This window comes from Serinus canaria, chromosome 5, assembly GCF_022539315.1.
Source record: "Serinus canaria isolate serCan28SL12 chromosome 5, serCan2020, whole genome shotgun sequence".
Classification (NCBI taxonomy): Eukaryota; Metazoa; Chordata; class Aves; order Passeriformes; family Fringillidae; genus Serinus; species Serinus canaria.
In genome coordinates this window covers 59878787-59900467 of record NC_066319.1, presented here as the reverse complement: position 1 = coordinate 59900467, position 21681 = coordinate 59878787, and the positions used below count along the sequence as shown (strand labels likewise).

Here is a 21681-nt window from a genome sequence, read left to right as displayed (position 1 = left end):
GGCAGCGGGGAGAGGAGAAGCACAACTCATCTCCTGGGGATGGATTTGTGCTCCTGCAGGAAGGCTCAGAGCCACCAGGGAACGGGGGAAGGGCTGCTCTGAGGGTGAGGAAGGCAGGAGGGGTAGAGAGTAGAGGTGTCACTGCCTCCATGATTGTCACTCTTGGTGGCACGGACAGCGTGTGACACTCGTGTGGCTGAGGGCACCGTGGGGACAGGCCCGAGCTCCTTTTCTCCAAAAAGATGGAGTTGTGCCTGTCCTGCTGGCTTTAATGTCACCGCTTGTCACTCTTGGTGGCACGGACAGCGTGTGACACTCGTGTGGCTGAGGGCACCGTGGGGACAGGCCCGAGCTCCTTTTCTCCAAAAAGATGGAGTTGTGCCTGTCCTGCTTGTTTCAATGTCACGTGTCATCTGTGGCAGGACTGTGTGCACTCGTGCTGGGGCACTGGGACAGCGAGCTCCTTTCTCCAAGTGGTGTGCCTGTCCTGCTTCAAGTCACCTGTCACTTGGTGGCGGACAGGTGGACACTCGTGTGGCTGAGGGCACCGTGGGGACGGGCCCAAGCTCCTTTTCTCCATGCTGGGGTTGTTGTGCCTGTCCTGCTTGTTTCAATGTCACTGCTTGTCACTCTTGGTGGCACGGACAGTGTGTGACACTCATGTGGCTGAGGGGACCATGGGGACAGGCCCGAGCTCCTTTTCTCCATGCTGGGGTTGTTGTGCCTGTCCTGCTGGCTTCCATGTCAGTGCTGGCTCCAGCTGTGGGCTGGGAGAGGGACACTGCCTCAGGAACTGCAGCCACAGGACAAGGGATAAGGGAAAGAGTGGAAGTTTAGGTTGGATATGTGGAATTCTTGGCTGGGAGGGTGGTGGCACAGGGTGTCCAGAGAAGATCCAGGCTGCTCCTGGACCCCAAGGCCAGGTTGGACGGGGCAGTGGAAGGTGTCCCTGCCATGACAGTAGTGGAACTGGATGGGTTTTAATGTCCCTTCTGACCCAAGCCATTCTGGAATTCTGGAATTCCACAAAACCTGAAGGAGGCTGAGGTGCCAGGGAGCCCCTGCCCAGCTGACACCACTCCAGAAAGGAGCTGGAGGAGATCCAGTGGATGGGGAGGGGAATGCCCTGAAGGGAAAAGGAGGCAGAGCCCCCCTGGATCCCGCTGAGGCCATGGCGGGGGCTGCCTCTTCCCGCTGCCATCCCGCAGCCGGTGCCAGCTGGGAAGGGCTGGCACGGAGGAAATGTCAGGATGAATATTGCAGTGGCTCGTCATGCTGTCACCGCCTGGCTGCCTGCAAAGTGCCACCCCAGCCGTGCAGAGGGGGGAACGGATAGGGGGGACGGGGGCGGCCTTGCTCCCAGCCGGAGCTCATCCTTTCCCCAGGGAAAAAAACATTCAACTGGAACCTTCCCAGTGCTGCCCAGTACAGATCACTGCTCCCCAGGGCTCCCCAGTACAGATCACTGCTCCCCAGTACAGATCACTGCTCCCCAGTGCTCCCCAGTACAGATCACTGCTCCCCAGTACAGATCACTGCTCCCCAGTGCTCCCCAGTACAGATCACTGCTCCCCAGTACAGATCACTGCTCCCCAGTGCTCCCCAGTACAGATCACTGCTCCCCAGTGCTCCCCAGTACAGATCACTGCTCCCCAGGACAGATCACTGCTCCCCAGTACAGATCACTGCTCCCCAATACAGATCACTGCTCCCCAGTACAGATCACTGCTCCCCAGTGCTCCCCAGTACAGATCACTGCTCCCCAGTACAGATCACTGCTCCCCAGTACAGATCACTGCTCCCCAGTGCTCCCCAGTACAGATCACTGCTCCCCAGTACAGATCACTGCCCCATCCCCCAGTACAGATCATGCTCCCCAGTACAGATCACTGCTCCCCAGTGCTCCCCAGTACAGATCACTGCTCCCCAGTACAGATCACTGCTCCCCAGTACAGATCACTGCTCCCCAGTACAGATCACTGCTCCCCAATGCTCCCCAGTACAGATCACTGCTCCCCAGTACAGATCACTGCTCCCCAGTACAGATCACTGCTCCCCAGGGCTCCCCAGTACAGATCACTCCTCCGCAGGGCTCCCCCAGTGCTCCCAGTACAGATGCCAGGGTTCCCAGTACAGTACAATGTTCCCAGTACTCCCCAGTACAGCTCAATTCTCCCAGCACAGCTCCCAGTACAGCTCCCAGAATAGCTCAATGGTCCCAGTAAAGCGCTCCCAGTACAGCTGCCAGAGCTCCCAGTACAGCTCAGTGCTCCCAGGAGTCCCAGTACAGCCCCAGCACTCGTGGTATGCCCCAGGCCAGCTCCAGTGCAGCTCCCGATACCTCCCAGTACTCCCAGTACACCTCCCAGCGTGCATCTCAGTGCTCCCAGTACCCCCCAGTACAGCTCCCAGCTCTCCCAGTACAGTTCCCAGTGCTCCCAGTAGCCCTCAGTACAGCTCAGCACTCCCAGTATCCCCAGCACAGCTCCCAGTACAGCTTAGTGCTCCCAATATCCCAAGTACAGTTCCCAGTACAGCTCAGTGCTCCCAGTATCTCCAGCACAGCCCCCAGTACAGCTCAGTGCTCCCAGTATCCCCAGCACAGCTCCCAGGACAGCTCCCAGCGTTCCCAGTAAAGCTCAGTGCTCCTAGTGCAGCTCAGCGCTCGCAATATCTCCAGCACAGCTCCCAGTACAGCTCAGTGCTCCCAGTATCTCCAGCACAGCTCCCAGTACAGCTCAGTGCTCCCAGTATCCCCAGCACAGCTCCCAGTACAGCTCAGTGCTCCCAGTATCTCCCGTGCAGCTCCCAGCACAGCTCAGTGCTCCCAGTATCTCCAGTACAGCTCCCAGCACAGCTCAGTGCTCCCAGTGTCTCCAGTACAGCTCCCAGCACAGCTCAGTGCTCCCAGTATCCCAGCACAGCTCCCAGCACAGCTCAGTGCTCCCAGTATCCCCAGTACAGCTCCCAGTACAGCTCAGTGCTCCCAGTATCCCCAGTACAGCTCCCAGTACAGCTCAGTGCTCCCAGTATCCCCAGCACAGCTCCCAGTACAGCTCAGTGCTCCAGTATCCCAGTACAGCTCCCAGTACAGCTCAGTGCTCCCAGTATCCCCAGTACAGCTCCCAGTACAGCTCAGTGCTCCCAGTATCTCCAGCACAGCTCCCAGTACAGCTCAGTGCTCCCAGTATCCCCAGCACAGCTCCCAGTACAGCTCAGTGCTCCCAGTATCCCCAGTACAGCTCCCAGTACAGCTCAGTGCTCCCAGTATCCCCAGTACAGCTCCCAGTACAGCGCAGTGGAAGCGCCCGCTCGCCACTCGCCGGACACCGTACCAAAGGCCCGCCCCTCACACAGACCCCGCCCCCTCACACAGACCCCGCCCCCTCACACAGACCCCGCCCCCTCACACAGACCCCGCCCCCTCACACAGACCCCGCCCCCTCACACAGACCCCGCCCCCTCACACAGACCCCGCCCCTCACACAGATCCCGCCCCCTCACACAGACCCCGCCCCCTCATACAGACCCCGCCCCCTCATACAGACCCCGCCCCTCCGGCTGATCCCTCCCCTCAAACTGACCCCGCCCACTACACAGACCCCGCCCCCTCCGCCGCCGTGTCCATACCCAAGGCAGAGCGGCCACTTCCCCTCCCGGCAGCCCATGCCGCTCTCTGATTGGTTCATGTAGCCGCCGCTCAGCGCGCTGACCAATAAGCGAGCAGAACGCCGCGCAGGGGGCGGGCGTTTTCACTCGTTCCGGTCCGTGCGGTGCTGTCGGCGCGGCCTGAGAGGGGGAGGTGGCTCTGGGATCGGGATCCGGGTCGGGATCGGGGCCGGCACCGGGATCGGGATCCGGGTCGGGATCAGGGCCGGCTCCCGAACCGGGACCATGTTCCGCCGCAAGCTCTCGGCGCTCGACTACCACAACCCCGCCGGCTTCAACTGCAGGGGTGAGGGGGCTGCGGGGGAACCGGGGGAGGCTGGACGGGGATTGGGATGGGATAGGATGGGATGGGAGTGGGATGGGATCCATGAGATTGGAAGGGATTGGGCTGGGATCTATGGGATGGGATCCATGGGGTGGGATTGGGGTGGGATCCATGGGATGGGAAAGGATGGGATGGGATCCGTGGGATGGGATCTATCGGTTGGGATCCATGGGATGGGATTGGGGTGGGATCCATGGGATAGGAAAGGATGGGATAATGGATGGGATGGGATCCATGGGATGAGATTGGGATAGCATTGATGGGATGGGACTGGACAGGATTGGGATTGGGATAAGATCAGTGGGATCCATGAGATGGGACTGAGATGGGATGGGATGAGATGGGATCCATGGGATGGGATGAGAGGAGATTGGGATGGGTTGGGATGGGATGGAAAAGTTCCCTTCCAAGCCAGCCATTCCGTGGCTACAGCTCATCCCGAGCCACCATGCCCAGCTGGGCTTTGGGGAGCAGTGCCACCCCAGAGCTGTCACCTCCCGTGTCACCCAGCCTGGACATCCCTGTGTGTGCCACAGCCTGGGAACTGTGGAGTTCCAGCTCCCAAAAATGGATTTTGGGTGGAGAGGAGTCAGCAGTGCATGGAGAACGTGTGCAGCCTCAATGTTGATGCAGTGTGTTTGAGAGGAACTGGGGATTAGTGCTGCCTGTGTCGTGTTTGTGCTGAAAACACAGCTGGAAACTCAAATTCTCCGCTGGTTTTTCACCTCTCTTTCTGTGCTCCATAAGTTATAATCATATTCCCAATAAAAAGGATCTGTTGGCTGATGCCTTTAATGAGGTCAGTCAGCTGGAAAATGAAAAACACTCAGGGTTCATTTTTGGTCAGACAATGCACACTTTTAGTGGGGTTTTTATATATTATATATAGTAGGATTTTATATATAAATACATATATTATGTATAAATATATAAATATATGTTATATATAAAAAGATATATTTGTATATAAAAATATAAATATATATTTTATGTAAAAATATATATAGTGGGTTCTATATTAGAACCCACTAATATAGATATTTATAAATACATACTAACTAAAATAAATATATACTAACTAAACATATAAATAAATATATCATAAATATATAAATATATTCTAACTAAAAATATATATATACTAACTAAATACATCAATATATATTGTATATGAATACATACTGACTAAAATAAATGTTTACTAACTAAATATATGAATAAATATATATTATAGATATATAAATCTATAGTAATTAAATAAATATATACCAACTAAATATATAAATAAATATATATTATACTTATATAGTAACTAAAATGAACATATACCAACTAAATATATAAATATATGCTAACTAAAATATATACTAACTAAATACATAAATAAATATATATTATAAATATATAAATATATACCAACTAAATCTATAAATAATATTATTTTAGATATATAAATATTTAATAACTAAATAAATATATACTAAATCTATAAATAAATATATTATGGATATATAAGTATATGCCAACTAAATAAATATATACTATACTAAATGCATAAATAAATATATATTATAGATATATAATATATACTAACTAAATATATGTATATATAAAAAGTATATAAATATACACTAACCAAATCAACATATACTAACAGTATATACCAAATAAATATATAAATAAATTAGATATATAAATATATACAAAAATAAATTTATACCAACTAAATAAAGTATCTAAATAAATAGATATTATAGATTATATAAATATATAATAACTAAATAAATATATACTAAATCTATAAATAAATAGATATTATAGATATATAAGTATATACTAACTAAATGCATAAATAAAAATATATTATAGATATATAAATATATACTAACTAAATATATAAGTGTATATATAAAAAGTATGTAAATATACACTAACCAAATAAACATATACTAACAGTATATACCAAATAAATATATAAATAAATATATATTAGAGATATATAAATGTATACAAAAATAAATTTATACCAACTAAATATCTAAATAAATAGATATTATAGAGTGATAAACTTATACTAACTAAAATGAATATATACCAGCTAAATATATAATTAAATATATATTATAAATACAAAAGTATATGCTAACTAAAGTATATACTAACTAAATGCATAAATAAATATATATTATAAAGACATAAATATACACTAACTAAATATAGATAAATATATTATAGATATATTATATTTACCAAATAAATATATAATATATATTATAAGTATAAAAAAATATATGCTATCTAAATTATATACTAACTAAATACATGAATACATGTATGTTATAAATATATACCCACTAAATATATATATTTATAACCCACTAAATGGGTTTTATATGTGTGTGTATATATATATATGTGTGTGTGTGTGTGTATATATATATATATATATGTGTGTGCGTATATATATATATATATATGTATATGTATGTATATAAATATGAGGGTTTTAATGGGAAAAGTGCTCAGAGCATCAAGATTTGTATGAATCAGATGAAAATTTCAGCTATTTTTGAACTCCTGCTGTGTTTGCTCCCCCCCACAGATGAAACAGAGTTCAGGAATTTCATTGTCTGGCTGGAGGACCAGAAAATCAGACACTACAAGATCGAGGACCGAGGCAATCTGAGGAACATCCACAGTGAGGACTGGCCCAAATCCTTTGAGAAGGTATTTCCTTGCTCCAGACATGGCTGGAAATGATATTTCCCAGCTGCTGTGGCTGTGCAGCCCAGCAAATAACTCTGAATATTTGTCCTGTTCCATTTCTAGGAATTTAAATGTATTATTGAAGCCAAACTGGGGGAGTTTGTGACAGTGGGGGAATTCTGTGCATGGTTTTCCCTCAGCTTTGTTTGTTTAATAGGTGGAGTCACCATCCTAAACTGGTTTTCTTTCTTTTTATTTGCCTGATTTGATTCAGCTCTTGCAGCAGAAAGAACACTGACTGCAAATAAACAAATTTTTTCTGCATTAATGCCCCTCCTGTCCCAAAAGGAGGTGGATGAGACTCCTGCAGGCCTTGCCAGCATGTGGGGGAATCTCATCCCTGCACCTCCTGCCACTCTAGGTGGATTTTTCTGGATCCAGATGGATTTTCTTTTTCCTGGACCCAGATGGATTCTTTTTTTCTGGATCCAGATGGACTTTTCTGGTTCCAGATGGATTTTTTTCCCCTGGTTCCAGATGGATTTTTTTTTTTCTGGATCCAGATGGATTTTCTGCATCCAGATGGACTCTTGGTGATCTCTGTGCCCCTGAGCATTTGCAGCCACCACAAAGCTCTTGAGCTTTTCCTCTTGCTCTGTAATTCCCAGTGCCCATCCATCCCAATTTTTTCCCCTCCTGGAAACTTGCTTTGCTCAGTGAATTATTCCAGTATCCTGGAGTTAAATGGGAATATCTGGCATTCCTGGCAATTGGTGCTGTTTTGGTGCCTTTTCTGGCTTGGTGACAATGTCCTCTCCATCATTCCCAGGGAATTCCTGCTTTCCATCCCCTGGAAAGCATAAATTCCTTTTCCCAGCTGTGTGACACTCCTGTCCTTGCAGCAAAGGGACATGACAGGATGTCCCCATGTCCTGGTTTTTGGGAGCCTTGGCAGCAGCCAGGGCTGGATCTCATGGTCTGGGACAGAACCTCAGCCTGGTTTTGTCCTCTCTTGTTGGACAAAATCCCTAAAAAAGGGAAATTTACTTCTGCTGCTCCAGGGGAGGCTCTGTTTTGGGGAAGCCTTAGGTGGCTTCATTCCAGGTGGGAAGGCTTTGTTCCAATTTGTTCCCCCTTTCCCTTGTTCCATTTGCTCTGTGACATGAGCAGAGAGTAAAGCAAGGGCATTTTGGTACAGTCTGGCAATAAAGAACATTCATTAAAGATAAAATTCCATTATCAGGTGTCAGACTTGAGCTAGGGGGACTTTGGGACACTCCAACACGGATCAGATGCCACAGCAGGAATTTCACACTGACACCTCTTGTTAATTAATATTTTCTGTGGGAAAGTGACAACAGTTCTGTCAGTTCTGTGCTCCCAACTGATTCATCCACTAAAATCCTTTTCTTTTTCTCTTTTTGTTTTGATTTTTTTTTTTTTCTCCCCAGTACATGAAAGATGTGAACTGTCCCTTCAAAATACAGGAACGACAGGAAACTGTGGATTGGCTGCTTGGCTTGGCTGTGAGGCTGGAGTATGGAGATAATGGTATGAGGAAATCCATTTCATACCTCCGAATGGAAGGGGGATTCTGATCCATTTCACACAATCCCTGCATGGTTTAGGTGGAAAGAACCTCAAGGATCCACAGGCAGGGACATTTTCCACTACCCCAGGCTGCTCCAAACCCCATCCAGCCTGGCCTTGGGCACCTCCAGGGATCCAGGAGCAGCCAGATCTTCCCTGGTAATTTTATCTCAGTCAGGAATTCCTTCCCTTTGGTTGGAGGAATTTTGATTTGGAGGAGCTTTGCAGCATTCCCAGTGTGAGGTCACTCCCTCTGTTCCTTGGGTCCATTCCATGTTCCATTCACCTTGGAGACAGTTTCACCTGCAACCTTTATTGTCAAAGCCGTGCTGTCCCTGTGCTTTGGGACAGCTCCATCACTGCCCAGCTTTCCTTGGATCCTTGCTACAGCTGGGAATTTATTGGCAAACACCAAATGTGTCTTCTCCTCCTCCTTGAAGCCCTCCTGTATTTTCTTGCTGGTTTTTCTGGAGAATCACAGAGAAATTTGGATTGAAAGGAAGCTGTAAAGACCTTCCAGTCCAGCCCCTTGGGCAGGGCCATATCCAGCCCCATCCATCCTGACCTGGAACACTTCCACAAAGGATGTCCTGCACTTCTGCAGGTGCTTCAGGTAGAGCTTCAGCAAGTCAGGATCTTCCTTCAGCTTGGAGAGCAGCTTGGAGGTCTTGCAGGAGCATCCATGCTTCCTGCCACATCTCTGGAAGGCACAGGGGGACAGGGACAGAGGCACCTCAGGGCTGCCCCAAGGAGCAGCTGGTGTGGGAATCATGGAATGGGGTGGCTTGGAAGGTCCCTTAAACCCCATCTCATTCCAATCCCCAGGAATGTTACCCTGTCCTGGTTCTCTCCATAGTAGCCAGGACCCACCTGTGCCTGCTGAGGCTGGGCAGTCTGGGAAGGCCCTTCCTTGTCCCCATGGGCTCCTGGCCCCCTCACCTTCCTCCAGTAGTTCCTGCTGAGGAAAAGCAGCAGGAGCAGCAGGCACAGGGCTGGGATGCTCCAGTACAGCACCTCTGCCATGGTGATGCCCTTGGGGGCACTGCCCTTCTCCAGCTGGGGCACATCCCACACCAGGGTGGCCCAGGAGGGTGGGCAGGAGCGGGGGGTGCTGCTGGGGTAGAAACAGCTGAACCCAAAGGCCACCAGCAGGAGCTCCTCCAGGCTGGGCATCCCTGTGTGGCACCTGCAGTTCTGCAGCGTGGGGACAGGAGTTGTCACCCCCACAGTGTCACCAAATGTGCTGTGATGTCACAATGCCCTTGCACACACAGAGTTCCATAGGCAGGGACACTTTCCCCTGCAGAAATTCACACTGGTTTTAAGTTTTCAGCAAAACCAGACGGTGTCAAAAGGATATTTCACTTCTTTCAAAAATAAACCACAAATTTCTGTGCTTGTTTCCACCCCCTGCTCAGAGGAACTGTTTCTTTTCAGCTCCCATGAGACTGGAGCAGCATGATTGCATTTGTTATTTTATTTTATTTCTGCATTGAGCCAATCCCGTTGTAGATATTTACCCCCTTCTCCCTGTGGGATTGCCTCTATGAGAACTTCCTCTGAAGTGAATTAAATGCATTATATTTAGTACTAGATTTATTCAGAGAAGTTATTCTTAGACCCCCCTTTTATTTTTTTTAACAAGGAGTGGATGTGGAACCTTTGGGAACCAGGACAAAGTTCTGAAAAAATGGATTTAAATCTCCCCAAGTCACAGCAGTTCCATCTCCTTGTGGAGAGAGTGGGAATACAAATGTAATTACTGGTGGCAAAATAACAACAGCCAAGGTGCTGCTTTTCCATTTCCTTTAATTCCTGCAGGGCTGAGCTCTGCCCAGAGCAGGGGTGGAATACAAACACCTTGCTTTGATTCTCAGTCCCTCATGATGGGCAAAATGAGCTGCCTGTTCCTTGGGATTGTGTGAAAAAGGAGGAGTTCAGGAGATTCCATCCTCCAAAGGCTTGGAAAACCCCAAGTGTGGGCTGTGAAACAAACCCTGAGCTGGAAATGTTTTATTTTCTCATCAGGACCAAAACCATCCCCCAGTTCTTGATCCCTGCTTGAGGCAGAGGAACTGATGGATTTTAGAAGTGGCAGATCTGGAGATGCAGCTTTTTGCTGAGTCTTTGCTTCTTTTTTGCCAGGGTTGGGATTAAGTTGCAGGACAGTGATGATGCCTCAGGTTTAGCTTTTCTATTTTTCACATTCTGTGCTGCTTCATTGTGTGGGTCTGGGCTCCATATTATGGGATGGTGAGCTCTGTGCACAGAGCAGGGAGACAAAACAATTCCTGCTCCAGCTGGGCACCAAGGACAAATGATCCCAATCTCAGCCCAGGAGCACAAACCCCGTGGGCTGGAGAGAGAAAAACAAGCAGGGTGGGAGTGCCTGGGCTAAAGCTGGGCTGGGACAATGAACTGCAAGGTGGGAATGGAGCAGAGCTGATCCCAGGGAGAGACCCCGTGCCCGGCCGGGCATTTTGGGGCCATTTTGGGTCATCTTGGGTGCAGCCCTGGCTGGGCTCTGGTGCTGCCCAAGGTGGATCCATGGAGGAGATCCTTGGAATCAATCCCTGCTTTATTCTGGGACTCCATCCAGCCTCTGCTCCAGGGCAGCCTGCACAAAGCATCATGGAATTTCTTGTTGGGACTGAGATGTTTATCAGTTCTTATCTCTGTCACAGTCTCACAAACCCAGAGTTCTGCAGCACTCCACTCTAACAAACTAAAAGTGGAGCCCCATCTCTCTTTCTACAAGGCCTTTTAAGGATAAACTGAAGAATTAAGTGTCCAATTAATTTAGGTGTCCAATTAAGAAATGACACCTCAATTATTTTCACTTTTAACCCAATAACCAACAACCATGGCTGCCATGGGGACTTTTTAATCCAATTACACAAAACCACCCAGACCCATGGAGAAGAAGGTGAAGAAGGAGCAGCCTCCCTAAACCCACCGTTTATACTATGCTATTCTAAACCCCAAATCTGAGTTTCCACCTGAAACCTCCATCCTGTTTTATACCTATTGCTATATTCTAAACCCCAAACTCTGAGTTTCCCACCCTGTGATGTCACACACTTCTATCCAAACCCCACACCCACAACCCCAGCTCTGTCATTCCATTCTGGAAGCTTCTCCAGGACCTCAGGTCAGTGCAGTGTTCTCTTGGGGGTCAGAGCCTCAGTACAGAAAGTCTGGAATTCTCAGCAATTCCCAGGGTTCCAACACTTGTTCATCCTTCTGGGCTGGGGCTGTAATGAAGAGAATCCTGCCCTAAGTGAAAGTGTGGAGCAGGCTCTGAGGCTGCTCCTGGGATCTCTCTGCAGCTGGGAGCTCTTGGAGCAGCTCACAGGAGTGGCAGCATTTGGAATCATTAATGGGGAGCTCCAAAATCCAGTCCATAAACCCAGAAATCTCAGTTTATAATCCCACAAGGCTCTTGGGCAATCACCCACCCTAAAAATCCAGCTGTAACACCACAGCTCCTTGCTAAACTTTGAGATAGTTCTTTTTGCCATTAGTGCTGATGATTTTTTTGTGTTTGCCTTCTCCTTTTGCAGCTGATAAATACAAGGATTCCACCCCTGATGGTGCTAAAAATGCAGACAACACAGCAAAAAATGCAGAGCCACTGATTAACCTGGATGGTGAGTGTGCCACAAGCTCCTGGATGGGGATGTGCTCCCTGGCCTGGGTGATCCTCAGTTGGTTCATGCTATGATGTAGATTTTAAATAAAAGCTTTAGGAATGCAGATCTGAACATTTAAATGAACATCTTTGCTCTGTAAATCATAATTATTGATTGTAAGTGAGGGAGAAGTAGCAAGATGCTTTAAAAAATAAAAATATCCAAGGAAGCCTGGTGGCAGGCTGGTTACTTCCATGCTGTCAGGGATTTCATCTTGGCTCAGTCTTCCCCAGCTGTTCTGTCATCATAATTTCTTTTTTTTTTTTTTTCCTGCTAGGCACAGTCACAATAAATGGAAGTGGTGAGAAAGAGCTGCTAAAAATCAGCCCTAAATCTTCCAAATATTCTTCCATTCCTCCCTCTCCAGAAAGGCAGGGATTGATCTGCCCTCACCAGCAGCAGGGATAAAAAGATAGAAAACAATAAAAATGTACAAAGAATGTTCAGAAGACAATATCTGCCTGTAATTTGCTTTATTTTCAAATAAAATAAAGCAAATTACAGGCTCTGTAGCCCAGTGCTGATTCCTCTGCAGCCCAATTGTTTCCTCACTCCTTGGAATTCTGGAATTAAGGTTGGAAAAGCCCTCTAAGATCACAGAGCCCAACAATGATCCCAGCACTGCCACATTCAGCACTCAATAATGTCCCCAGGTGCCACATCCTTGTTTTCTGAGCAACTCAAGGATGCTGAGGAATTGCCTTGTCCATCCTGAGGAGCAATCCAGTGGAGTCAGGGAGCCAGTTCTGCCTGCTGGAATCTGTGAAACCAAAATAAATTAACATTTCTTTTAATGCTAATCCTGATTTTTTTTCCAGTGAATAATCCTGATTTCAAGGCTGGAGTGATGGCTTTGGCTAATCTGCTTCAGATCCAGAGACATGATGATTACTTGGTGATGCTCAAGGTGAGTTTCACTCTTTGCCCAACCTCCTTTTTCCCTTCTTTTCCCCAGTGCCTGGTGTGTGTTCATAGCCTGAGGTGCAGTTACTGATGATCATGAGTTTTTAGGCAAAGACAGGAAAAAAAAACCCATTTCTGTGTCTTTTCAAGCAGATAAAACACAATTCATGGAAATTCATGCAGGGAAAGTTCTCCTGGTAAACAATTTTACCTGACTTTAAGGAACATCCTCAAAGGAGAAATTTCTGTTCCTGTGCTAGAAATTAGAGAAAGTTGGAAATTTAAAAGTTAAAGATGCCAAAGATGGTTTAAAACAACATCCAAGGGAGGAACCACTGTTAAGAATTTCCTTTTTCTTTTGATTCTATGAACTGTTTACTCCTTGTCATTACTGAAATCAGTTTAATTTAGTTTTGACAACTAATTATGGGCTTTAAGTGCCCTAAATAGGCTAATTAATTTTCTAAACCATCTTCTTTTATGCCTTTAAGAATATTTCTGACTTTCTGGTGAAACTTTAGAGATTTGGGGTTAAGCCCATGGTGTATTTTTTTAAATAAAAAATACATTTTTGATGAGAGTGTAAAATCCCAAGTTCCTGCTTGATCATGTTTGGTTTGGAATAAAATAAAAGTATTTAATTAAAAAAAAAACCACATAAATTTCTGTTCATGGCCATAGTTGTGATATTTGCTAAATTTATTTTAGAGAAACCAAAAGCTGTGGACATTGAAGTTTATTTAATGTGAGTCTGTAACTCTTGGAAGAGTATTATGGTAAACTGGTTTTTTAAGGAATTCTCAGCCTCCAGTTATTCCATCCATTTTTTCTCCTTCTCTCCAGTATGGTTTCCTCCTTTCCCTTCCCAAAATATTTTTCTTCAGCCTTTAAGGAGCATGGAGATCTCATACCCCCTACCAAAAACCACTCAAAACCCCACAAAAATCAGTGAAAAGGGATATCAGGTAGGGAGAGGAGACCCTGGGTGTGGTGAAATTGAGCATTTGCAGCTTGAATGAGCTCAGCTCTTCTCAAAATTCCTTCAGATCTTCTTTGAAGGGAACTTTAGAGAATTTATAATTCTGCATAAATAATTTTATGCAGAACTATACACCCAGTAAAGCAAATTTTACTGGGTGTATAATTCTGCATAAATATTTTTTTATTTCCACATCTCTTTTTTTCAGACAGATTTGGGCAAAACCATCTTAAATTTTCTTGCTTTTATTTCCAGCAGGAGTGGATTCCTGCAGTGAAAATCCCCATTCCAGGAGCAATGCAAAGCTGCTTTTGGGGTTGAGATGATGATATTAGAAAGTGTCAAACTCTTTAATTCTCCCCCACAATAAGCAGGTTTGCAGGGAATTTCTGCTCCCTGCCCAGGTTGGACACTCAGGAGTGGATTTTTGGGAGAGCCAGAGGGTGCAGGCACAGCACAGACATCTGGCCAGAGATTTAGATCCCATTTTCTTCATTGAAACCTGGCAAGTTGATCAGACAGCATCTGTGGGACACAGTTGGATATTTCCTAATGCCAAAAGCACTTGGAATTCTCTTCCACAAGGTCTGGTTTCACTGCTGGAATTAAACTCCCCATCCAACCATTCCTTTGTCCAGGCCACTTCCTTCAGTGACAGATTTCTAGAAGTATTTAAGTGACAACTTTCTGGTACCAGCTCAACTTTAATCATGACCAAAACTGGGAGAAATCCTGGGGGAGAAACCACAGAGCTGCTTCTGTCACTTCTGGCTGCTCATCAGGGAGAGTCTGAGCAATGTGTTGGACAGAGCCAGTTCTTCTTTCCTGTGCAAATCTGCCTGCATGGTATTCCTGCAGTTATTTTTGGAGGCATTTGGAGCTGTAGGTATCAGTAACTGATAGCTCTGATAAGATTTCACCCCATTTGCTGGAGCCAGGGAAAACAGATGAGCACCAGCATTGTCAAAGTCAAGGCTGCTCTTGTTCCCAAGGCTAAAATTCATTCCTTTCTGCTCTCAGTCTTTTCCAAGCCTGCCTGGGAAGCCTTGCTCCAGGTTTCCCTGCTTGAGGGAGGTGGTTCAGCACCTCCTAAAAGATGCTGGTAGCAGGATTTGCATCCCCAGGCAGCATTTCCTTCCTAACACAGGATTTACTTCCTAAGACAGCATTTCCTTCCTAAGACAGGATTTCCATTCCAGTTCAGCATTTCCATCCCAATTCAGCATTTCCATCCCAATTCAGCATTTCCATCCCAATTCAGCATTTCCATCCCAATTCAGCATTTCCATTCCAGTTCAGCATTTCCATCCCAATTCAGCATTTCCATCCCAATTCAGCATTTCCTTCCCCAGGCAACATTTCCATCCCAAGGCAAGATTTCCTTCCTAACACAGGATTTCCTTCCCAAGGTAGGTTTTCCTCCCTAACACAGGATTTCCTTCCCAAGTTTAGGATTTCCTTCCCAAGTTCAGCAAGCATTTCCTTCCTAACACAGGATTTCCTTCCCAATTTTAGCATTTCCTTCCCAATTTCAGCGTATCCTTCCCAAGGCAGCATTTCCTTCCCATAGGAGCTGCATTGCTGCAGAGTTAAAGGTGTGAGGAGTCAGGAAAAGAAGATTGGTGCTGCTGCTTTGGGGCTGTGATCAGCTCATTTTGGAATCATGGAATTGTTTAGGTTGGAAAAGACCTTGAAACCATCGAGCCCAACCATTGCCAGCACTGCCACGTGTCCCCAAGTGCCACATGCACACAGCTTTGAAATCCCTTCAGGATTCCACCCCTGTGAAACCCTTTCCAGTGTCTGTCCACCTTTCCCAGGAAGAAATTTTCCCTGAAATCCAACCTAAACCTCCCCTGGCACAGCTTGAGGCCATTTCCTCTTGTCCTGTCTCTTGTTCCCTGCCAGGACATCCTGACCCCCTCCTGGCTCCTCCCTCCTGTCACTCTCCTGAGCCTCCCTTTCTCCAGGCTAAAACTCCCAAGCTTTCCAAGTTATTCCTTGTATTTTACAGCTTCTGTCCCAGGAGGGGCAGGAATTAATGGTATAAAATCAATATCCTTGTCACTTCTGGTTCTGTCACCTGGGTGAGATCCTACATGCCAGGATTATTCCTAAATGGAAAGGTTTAAGGGCTGGAAAAGTTTAAAAAAAACTGTCACAAAACTGGATTTGAGGTTATAATTTCGGCTCTTTTCCCTTGGAATTACTGAGAAATGCCTCAGGATGTGAATTAATTCCTGTCCCCTTCCCATGTTTTTCCCAGGCCATTCGGATTCTGGTTCAGGAGCGCCTGACACAGGATGCCATAGCCAAAGCCAGCCAGTCCAAAGAGGTTTGTACCCATGGCCAGCCTTCTTTATTCCATGCTAATTAATGAAGATAAAGCTCTGTCCTCTCAGTCAAAACCACTTCAGTTCCAACACTTCATTTAGGAGGATGGAGGCAGCTTCATTTCTCCCAGCCGTGCTGGTTCCAGCAGATCTGGGGGATTCTGGAGAGCAGGACACAAAGCTGGGCTTGTTCCATGGCAGTACAAATACACCTGTGTGAGAAATCATGGAAAAGCTCTTCCCTGGGTGATTTTCCACAGGATTATCCTGGCTGTTCAGTGCAGCAAGCCTGTAGAGTGAGGAGAAATGCATGACCTGGATTTTCCTTGGAATTACCAGTGTTGGCTGCATAAAGTTGAAATATTCCTTGTTTGGAGTGGTTTTTTTTCATATGGACACCTCATATGTGTGCAAGGAATGGGATGCTGAAGATGCAGCTCCTCCCTTCTTTCTACCCCAAAAAAAGAAAGAGCAGTGAAGGAAATTTCTGCCCTTAAAGTCAGATTTTTGCAGAATTCTTTGCTAACCACGAGCTGGCTGTTGGGAAGGTGTTACAGGGAATGACTGTGGGTTTTTAGTTTGGGATTTCCTCATCATTCCAGATCTCTCCAGCATTTGTCAGAGCTGGGAAAGGCTGGGAAAGGCAGCTTCACCTACCCTGCAGGTGTATGAATGTGAGTGTCCCTGCTAAAGCAGCTGGATCTGCTCAAAGAACCCAAATTCCTAGATTTTTTTTGGCAGCTGCTCACAACAATCCATGAGTTATTTATTACTTATTTACTAATCAAAGCTTTGGACCTTCAAATCCATCAAACTGTTCAAAGAACAGGAAAATAAGAAAGCAGCTGAGCCTGTTGTCTTCATTTTAAGGTCCTGTAATGTTAATAAAAAACAGCTTTTAGTTGTTGTTTTCGTAGCTGCACAGCTGGGATCAAAATGGGATTTTCTTGGAGGAACGGGGAATTTTTATTTATTTTTTTATTCTCCCAGGGAATTGTTCATTTCTGATAGATCTTCAAAGCATCAGCAGGACTGAGAGGTCTCTGTCAGGGAGATAACCTAGGAGTGTTTGTTCCTTAGGAATGCCACATTCCAAGGGGTGTGGAGAAAAGGGAGTGGTGAGAAGCAGGAAAATCTGTGCCAGGAAGGACCATCAACATCTTCATGTGCCAGAGGAAAAAAAAAAAAAAATGAAATATCTCCAAAGCAGAGAGGATGGCTGGGTTGGGAATTTTAAAAAAATAATGGAAAATTAGCTTTATTCTTCAGGTTTTGACTGATTTGTAAACGGCCACATTTTTGTGCAGCATTCATAAATCAGCTGTGGAGGGAATGAGGCTGGGAGTGAAGCTCTGTGTAGTTCCTGATGTAAAGGTGCTCTTTTTTTAGTTTATTCCCTGTTTGAAGGATCAGGAGCTTGTTGTAGGATGGGCTGAGGGATTCCAAAGGCAGCTTCCCAAAAAGGATCAGACTCAGGGAGTGTGAGGAGAAGGGAGGGTGAGGAATTTCCTGCTGCCAGGTGACACTGGGGAAACCTTGGGGAATTCATCCACAAAGAACTGAGAGGGAAAAAAAAGACTAAAAAAATGAGAATTTTTCCTCAGGAGCACCCCAGGCTGGCAGGGACCTTAAAAAAATCCTTGTAGGAAGTCTGATATTTCTGGAATCTTTCTGAAGTGGCTTTAGTGGCATTTTGATCACCAATTTTAACAGTGGAGATGGATTTTTAAGGTTGCAGTTGAATATAGATTTTACTATAAAACCCCACTTTTTGCAGATGAGTTGCAGCCAGCAGTTTGTATTTAATGTGTGTTTTGATCAGCTCAGATTCTTTTCTTTTTTTTTTTTTTTTTTTGCCATGTGTATAAAAGCCTTTAAAGGAAATTTTCACTGTCTAAAAGCTTTGCAGCCCCATCCCTGCAGAAATTAATGGTGTTGAACTCTGATGGTTTTGTTGTGCAAAATGCAAGGCTTTTGGCAAATGTTGAAAAAAAAAAAAAAACTGCTGAGGGTAATAAAAGCAAATTCTGGCATTTGGAATGTTTAAATCTAATTTTAAGTGCATGTTGAAGCTCCCTGAGTAAAGATTTAGTGTGACCACTCCTCTGCAGCTGGACAAAGGAAACAGAGCAATGCTCAGAAATAACCACCAATAATTTTTGCCTCGGAGTGTTTTAATAGAGAAAATGTTTAGAAAATGGAATATTTCCCTTTATTCTTAAGCTTAACACTTGAGCAGATGCTTCTGGGGATGTTGTGAGCTCAGCAAAACTCGATTACAGAGGATTTCTCTGCAGTCAGCCCCTGCTCAGGGGCTGGCAGCTGTTGAAAGGCAGAAGTTTTTAAGAAAGCCCAGTTTTGTTTTCCTGGGAAGCTGCAGGCTTGGGTGATGGCTCCCAGTCCTGCTGTTGGCCTTTTAAGGATTGAATGCAGGCACTGTGGATCCACTGAGGGATTCTTGAGCAGGAAGATTTTTCTGTAATAATTCTCAGGGTTTGGTGTTTCAGGACAAAAAGGGAGTTGTTTAATCAACTTTTCAAACTTTTTACACATTTTTGTCTAATAAAACCCATCTTTTCTCCCCAGTACCTGCTGCAGTACTTGATTTGATTTACCAAACATTCAAATGACATTTTTAACAGGTTTTTTTTTTTCCTTTTCCAGGGTCTGCCTGTTGCTCTGGAAAAGCACATTCTTGGATTTGACACGGGAGGTGAGCACTGCTCCTAATGTGACTTTTAAATGGGAATGTTTGCCTTTGACAGAGTTATTACTGTCAAATCCAGAGCTGATGTGGCCACTAAAAAACCCTGCAGTGGAAAGAATTCCTCCCTCCCAGCTGGTTATTTATGAGCATCCCAGAGCATTTTGGGTTTGGAGCAGCAAAGCCTCACTCCAGTCTGGTTGGAATCTGTTGAAATACCAGCTTTTCCTGCAGCCCCAGGAATGCATCCTGCAGCTGGTAAATCCTGCTGCTGCCAGCAGAGGACAGCTCTGCTGCTCCCAGCACTGCAGCTGCCTCCTTCCCAACCCCCATCCAGGCACCTCAGGTGGGCATCACCTGGTGGGCTGTTGGTAAACCTGATGGGGTATTGATAAACATGATAGGGATTTGATAAACATGATGGGGTATTGATAAACATGATGGGTTATTGATAAACCTGATGGGGTATTGGTAAACATGATAGGGAATTGATAAACATGATGGGCTGTTGATAAACCTGATGGGGTATTGGTAAACATGATGGGGTATTGATAAACATGATGGGCTATTGATAAACATGATGGGGTATTGGTAAACATGATAGGGAATTGATAAACATGATGGGCCATTGATAAACATGATGGGGTATTGATAAACGTGATGGGGTATTGGTAAACATGATGGGTTATTGATAAACCTGATGGGCCATTGATAAACCTGATGGGGTATTGGTAAACCTGATGGGCTACTGATAAACCTGATGGGTATTAAACTGATGGGTAAACATGATAGGGAATGATAAACCTGATGGCTGTTGATAACCTGATGGGGTATTGGTAAACATGATGGGTATTGATAAACATGATGGGTTTGATAAACTGATGGGCTATGATAAACATGATAGGGAATTGATAAACATGATGGGTATTGATAAACATGATGGGTATTGATAAACATGATGGGTATGATAAACGATGGGTATTGATAAACATGAGGGGTATTGATAAACACGATGGGCTATTGATAAACATGATGGGTTACTGATAAACCTGATGGGCTATTGATAAACATGATAGAGTATTGATAAACCTGATGGGCTGTTGATAGACCTGATGGGGTATTGATGAACATGATGGGCTATTGATGAACATGATGGGCTATTGATAAACCTGATGGGGTATTGATAAACCTGATGGGTTGTTGATAAACCTGATGGGCTGTTGATAAGGAACAACCAGCCAGGTGACCTGGGGCTCCACAGGATTCACTTCTCCTCCACATTACTTAAATCACTGCTTGGAATGTTTCACAGCGACTTTGGAGTGGGAGGTTGGAATGAGATGATCCTTAAGGTCCTTCCAGCCCAACCCAGGCTTTTGGGTTTTTTTAATTTATTATTTTTATTTATTTTTATTGTAATGTGGATATTTAAGTTAATAAAGTTGTTATTTTATGTATATATTTTATATAATATTTGAAATTTTAATTTATTTTATATAGTTATATTTTATGTTATAAATTTTACTATAATATTTAAATTCTATATATAATCCTATTTTATGTTATAAATTTCATTATAATGTTTAAATTATTTTATATATTTATATTTCTACGTTATCATTATTTTGTTAATATAATTTTTATATTTCTACGTTATAGTTATTATTTTATTAATATAATTTTATTTATTTAATGCATGTTTTTATTTCTAATTATAGAAGTATAAGTTTGGTTTCTTAAATTTGTATATTTTATTTTTCTGTTAATTTAAGGCTTTTTTAGGGGTTGTGAATTAAATCTTTTTGTGTTTATGGAAGGTTTTGAGGGGGGTTGGGGTTTTTTGTTTCTTTGTGATTTTTTTTGTTTTGGTGGGGGTTTTTTGTTTTGTTTGGGGTTTTTTTGGGGGGTGGGGTTTTTTTGTTTGTTTGTTTTGGGGGTTTTTGTTTGGGGTTTTTTGGGTTTTTTTTGGTTTTTTGTTGGTTTTTTTTTTCTTTTGTTGCTGCTTTTGGTTTGGTTTGATTTTTGGGGTTTTTTTTTGTATTAAAACATTTGATTTTTATGATTCCCTCACTCCCTGACCCTGGGCTGCAGGATGGTGGGGAAGGTCTGGAGGCCACCCCATCCCTCTCTAGCAGCAGGGAACATTGTTCTCTATTTCCACCCTGGAAACCACCAGCAGGGCACTAAAACTTCCTTAAATCCCTCCTGTGAGCTGAAAATGCTGGATAAAATGCTGGATAAAATGCTGGGTGATGGCAGCTGCTCTCTGTGCCCTCCCCAGATGCTGTCATCAACGAGGCTGCCCAGATCCTGCGCCTGCTGCACATCGAGGAGCTGCGCGAGCTGCAGACCAAGATCAACGAGGCCATCGTGGCTGTGCAGGCCATCATTGCTGACCCCAAGACTGACCACAGACTGGGCAAAGTGGGCAGGTGAAGGGGGGGAAAAGCTTCCAGTGCAATTAGGAACAGCTCCACTCTGGCATGCTGTTTGAAACGGGATTCATTTGCCTGTTTGGGAAAGAAAACAGGGAATGGAATTCTGACTTCTGATGAATTATCAGATTTTTCTTGAAATAAATGAAATTGAGGGGAAATTGAGATTCTTCTGGTGAGCTCTGAGTTAGCAAACAGGACTTTTTTTGTGTGTCTGTGTCTCTTTTTCATTGTGTTTGAGGGGAATGTTCCATCAAATCTCCTTTTCCTGAGGTCCTGCCCTAGGAACAGCTTGCTTGCTGCTTCACCACGCTGAAATATTCCCCTACAACTGAAATAGTGAAA

At 44.7% G+C, this 21681-nt stretch overlaps 1 protein-coding gene across 1 annotated transcript; it reads left to right on the top strand.

Moving 5' to 3' along the window:
- The first annotated feature begins 3726 nt into the window (after window positions 1-3726).
- RTRAF (RNA transcription, translation and transport factor) lies at window positions 3727-21501 on the top strand. Its single transcript, XM_050974954.1, has 8 exons — window positions 3727-3955; window positions 6597-6721; window positions 8152-8251; window positions 11854-11940; window positions 12801-12889; window positions 16131-16199; window positions 18862-18910; window positions 21183-21501. Exons 1-8 carry the CDS (start codon window positions 3895-3897, stop codon window positions 21335-21337), a joined length of 735 nt encoding a protein of 244 aa, XP_050830911.1. The 5' UTR covers window positions 3727-3894; the 3' UTR covers window positions 21338-21501.
- Window positions 21502-21681: the final 180 nt, after the last annotated feature.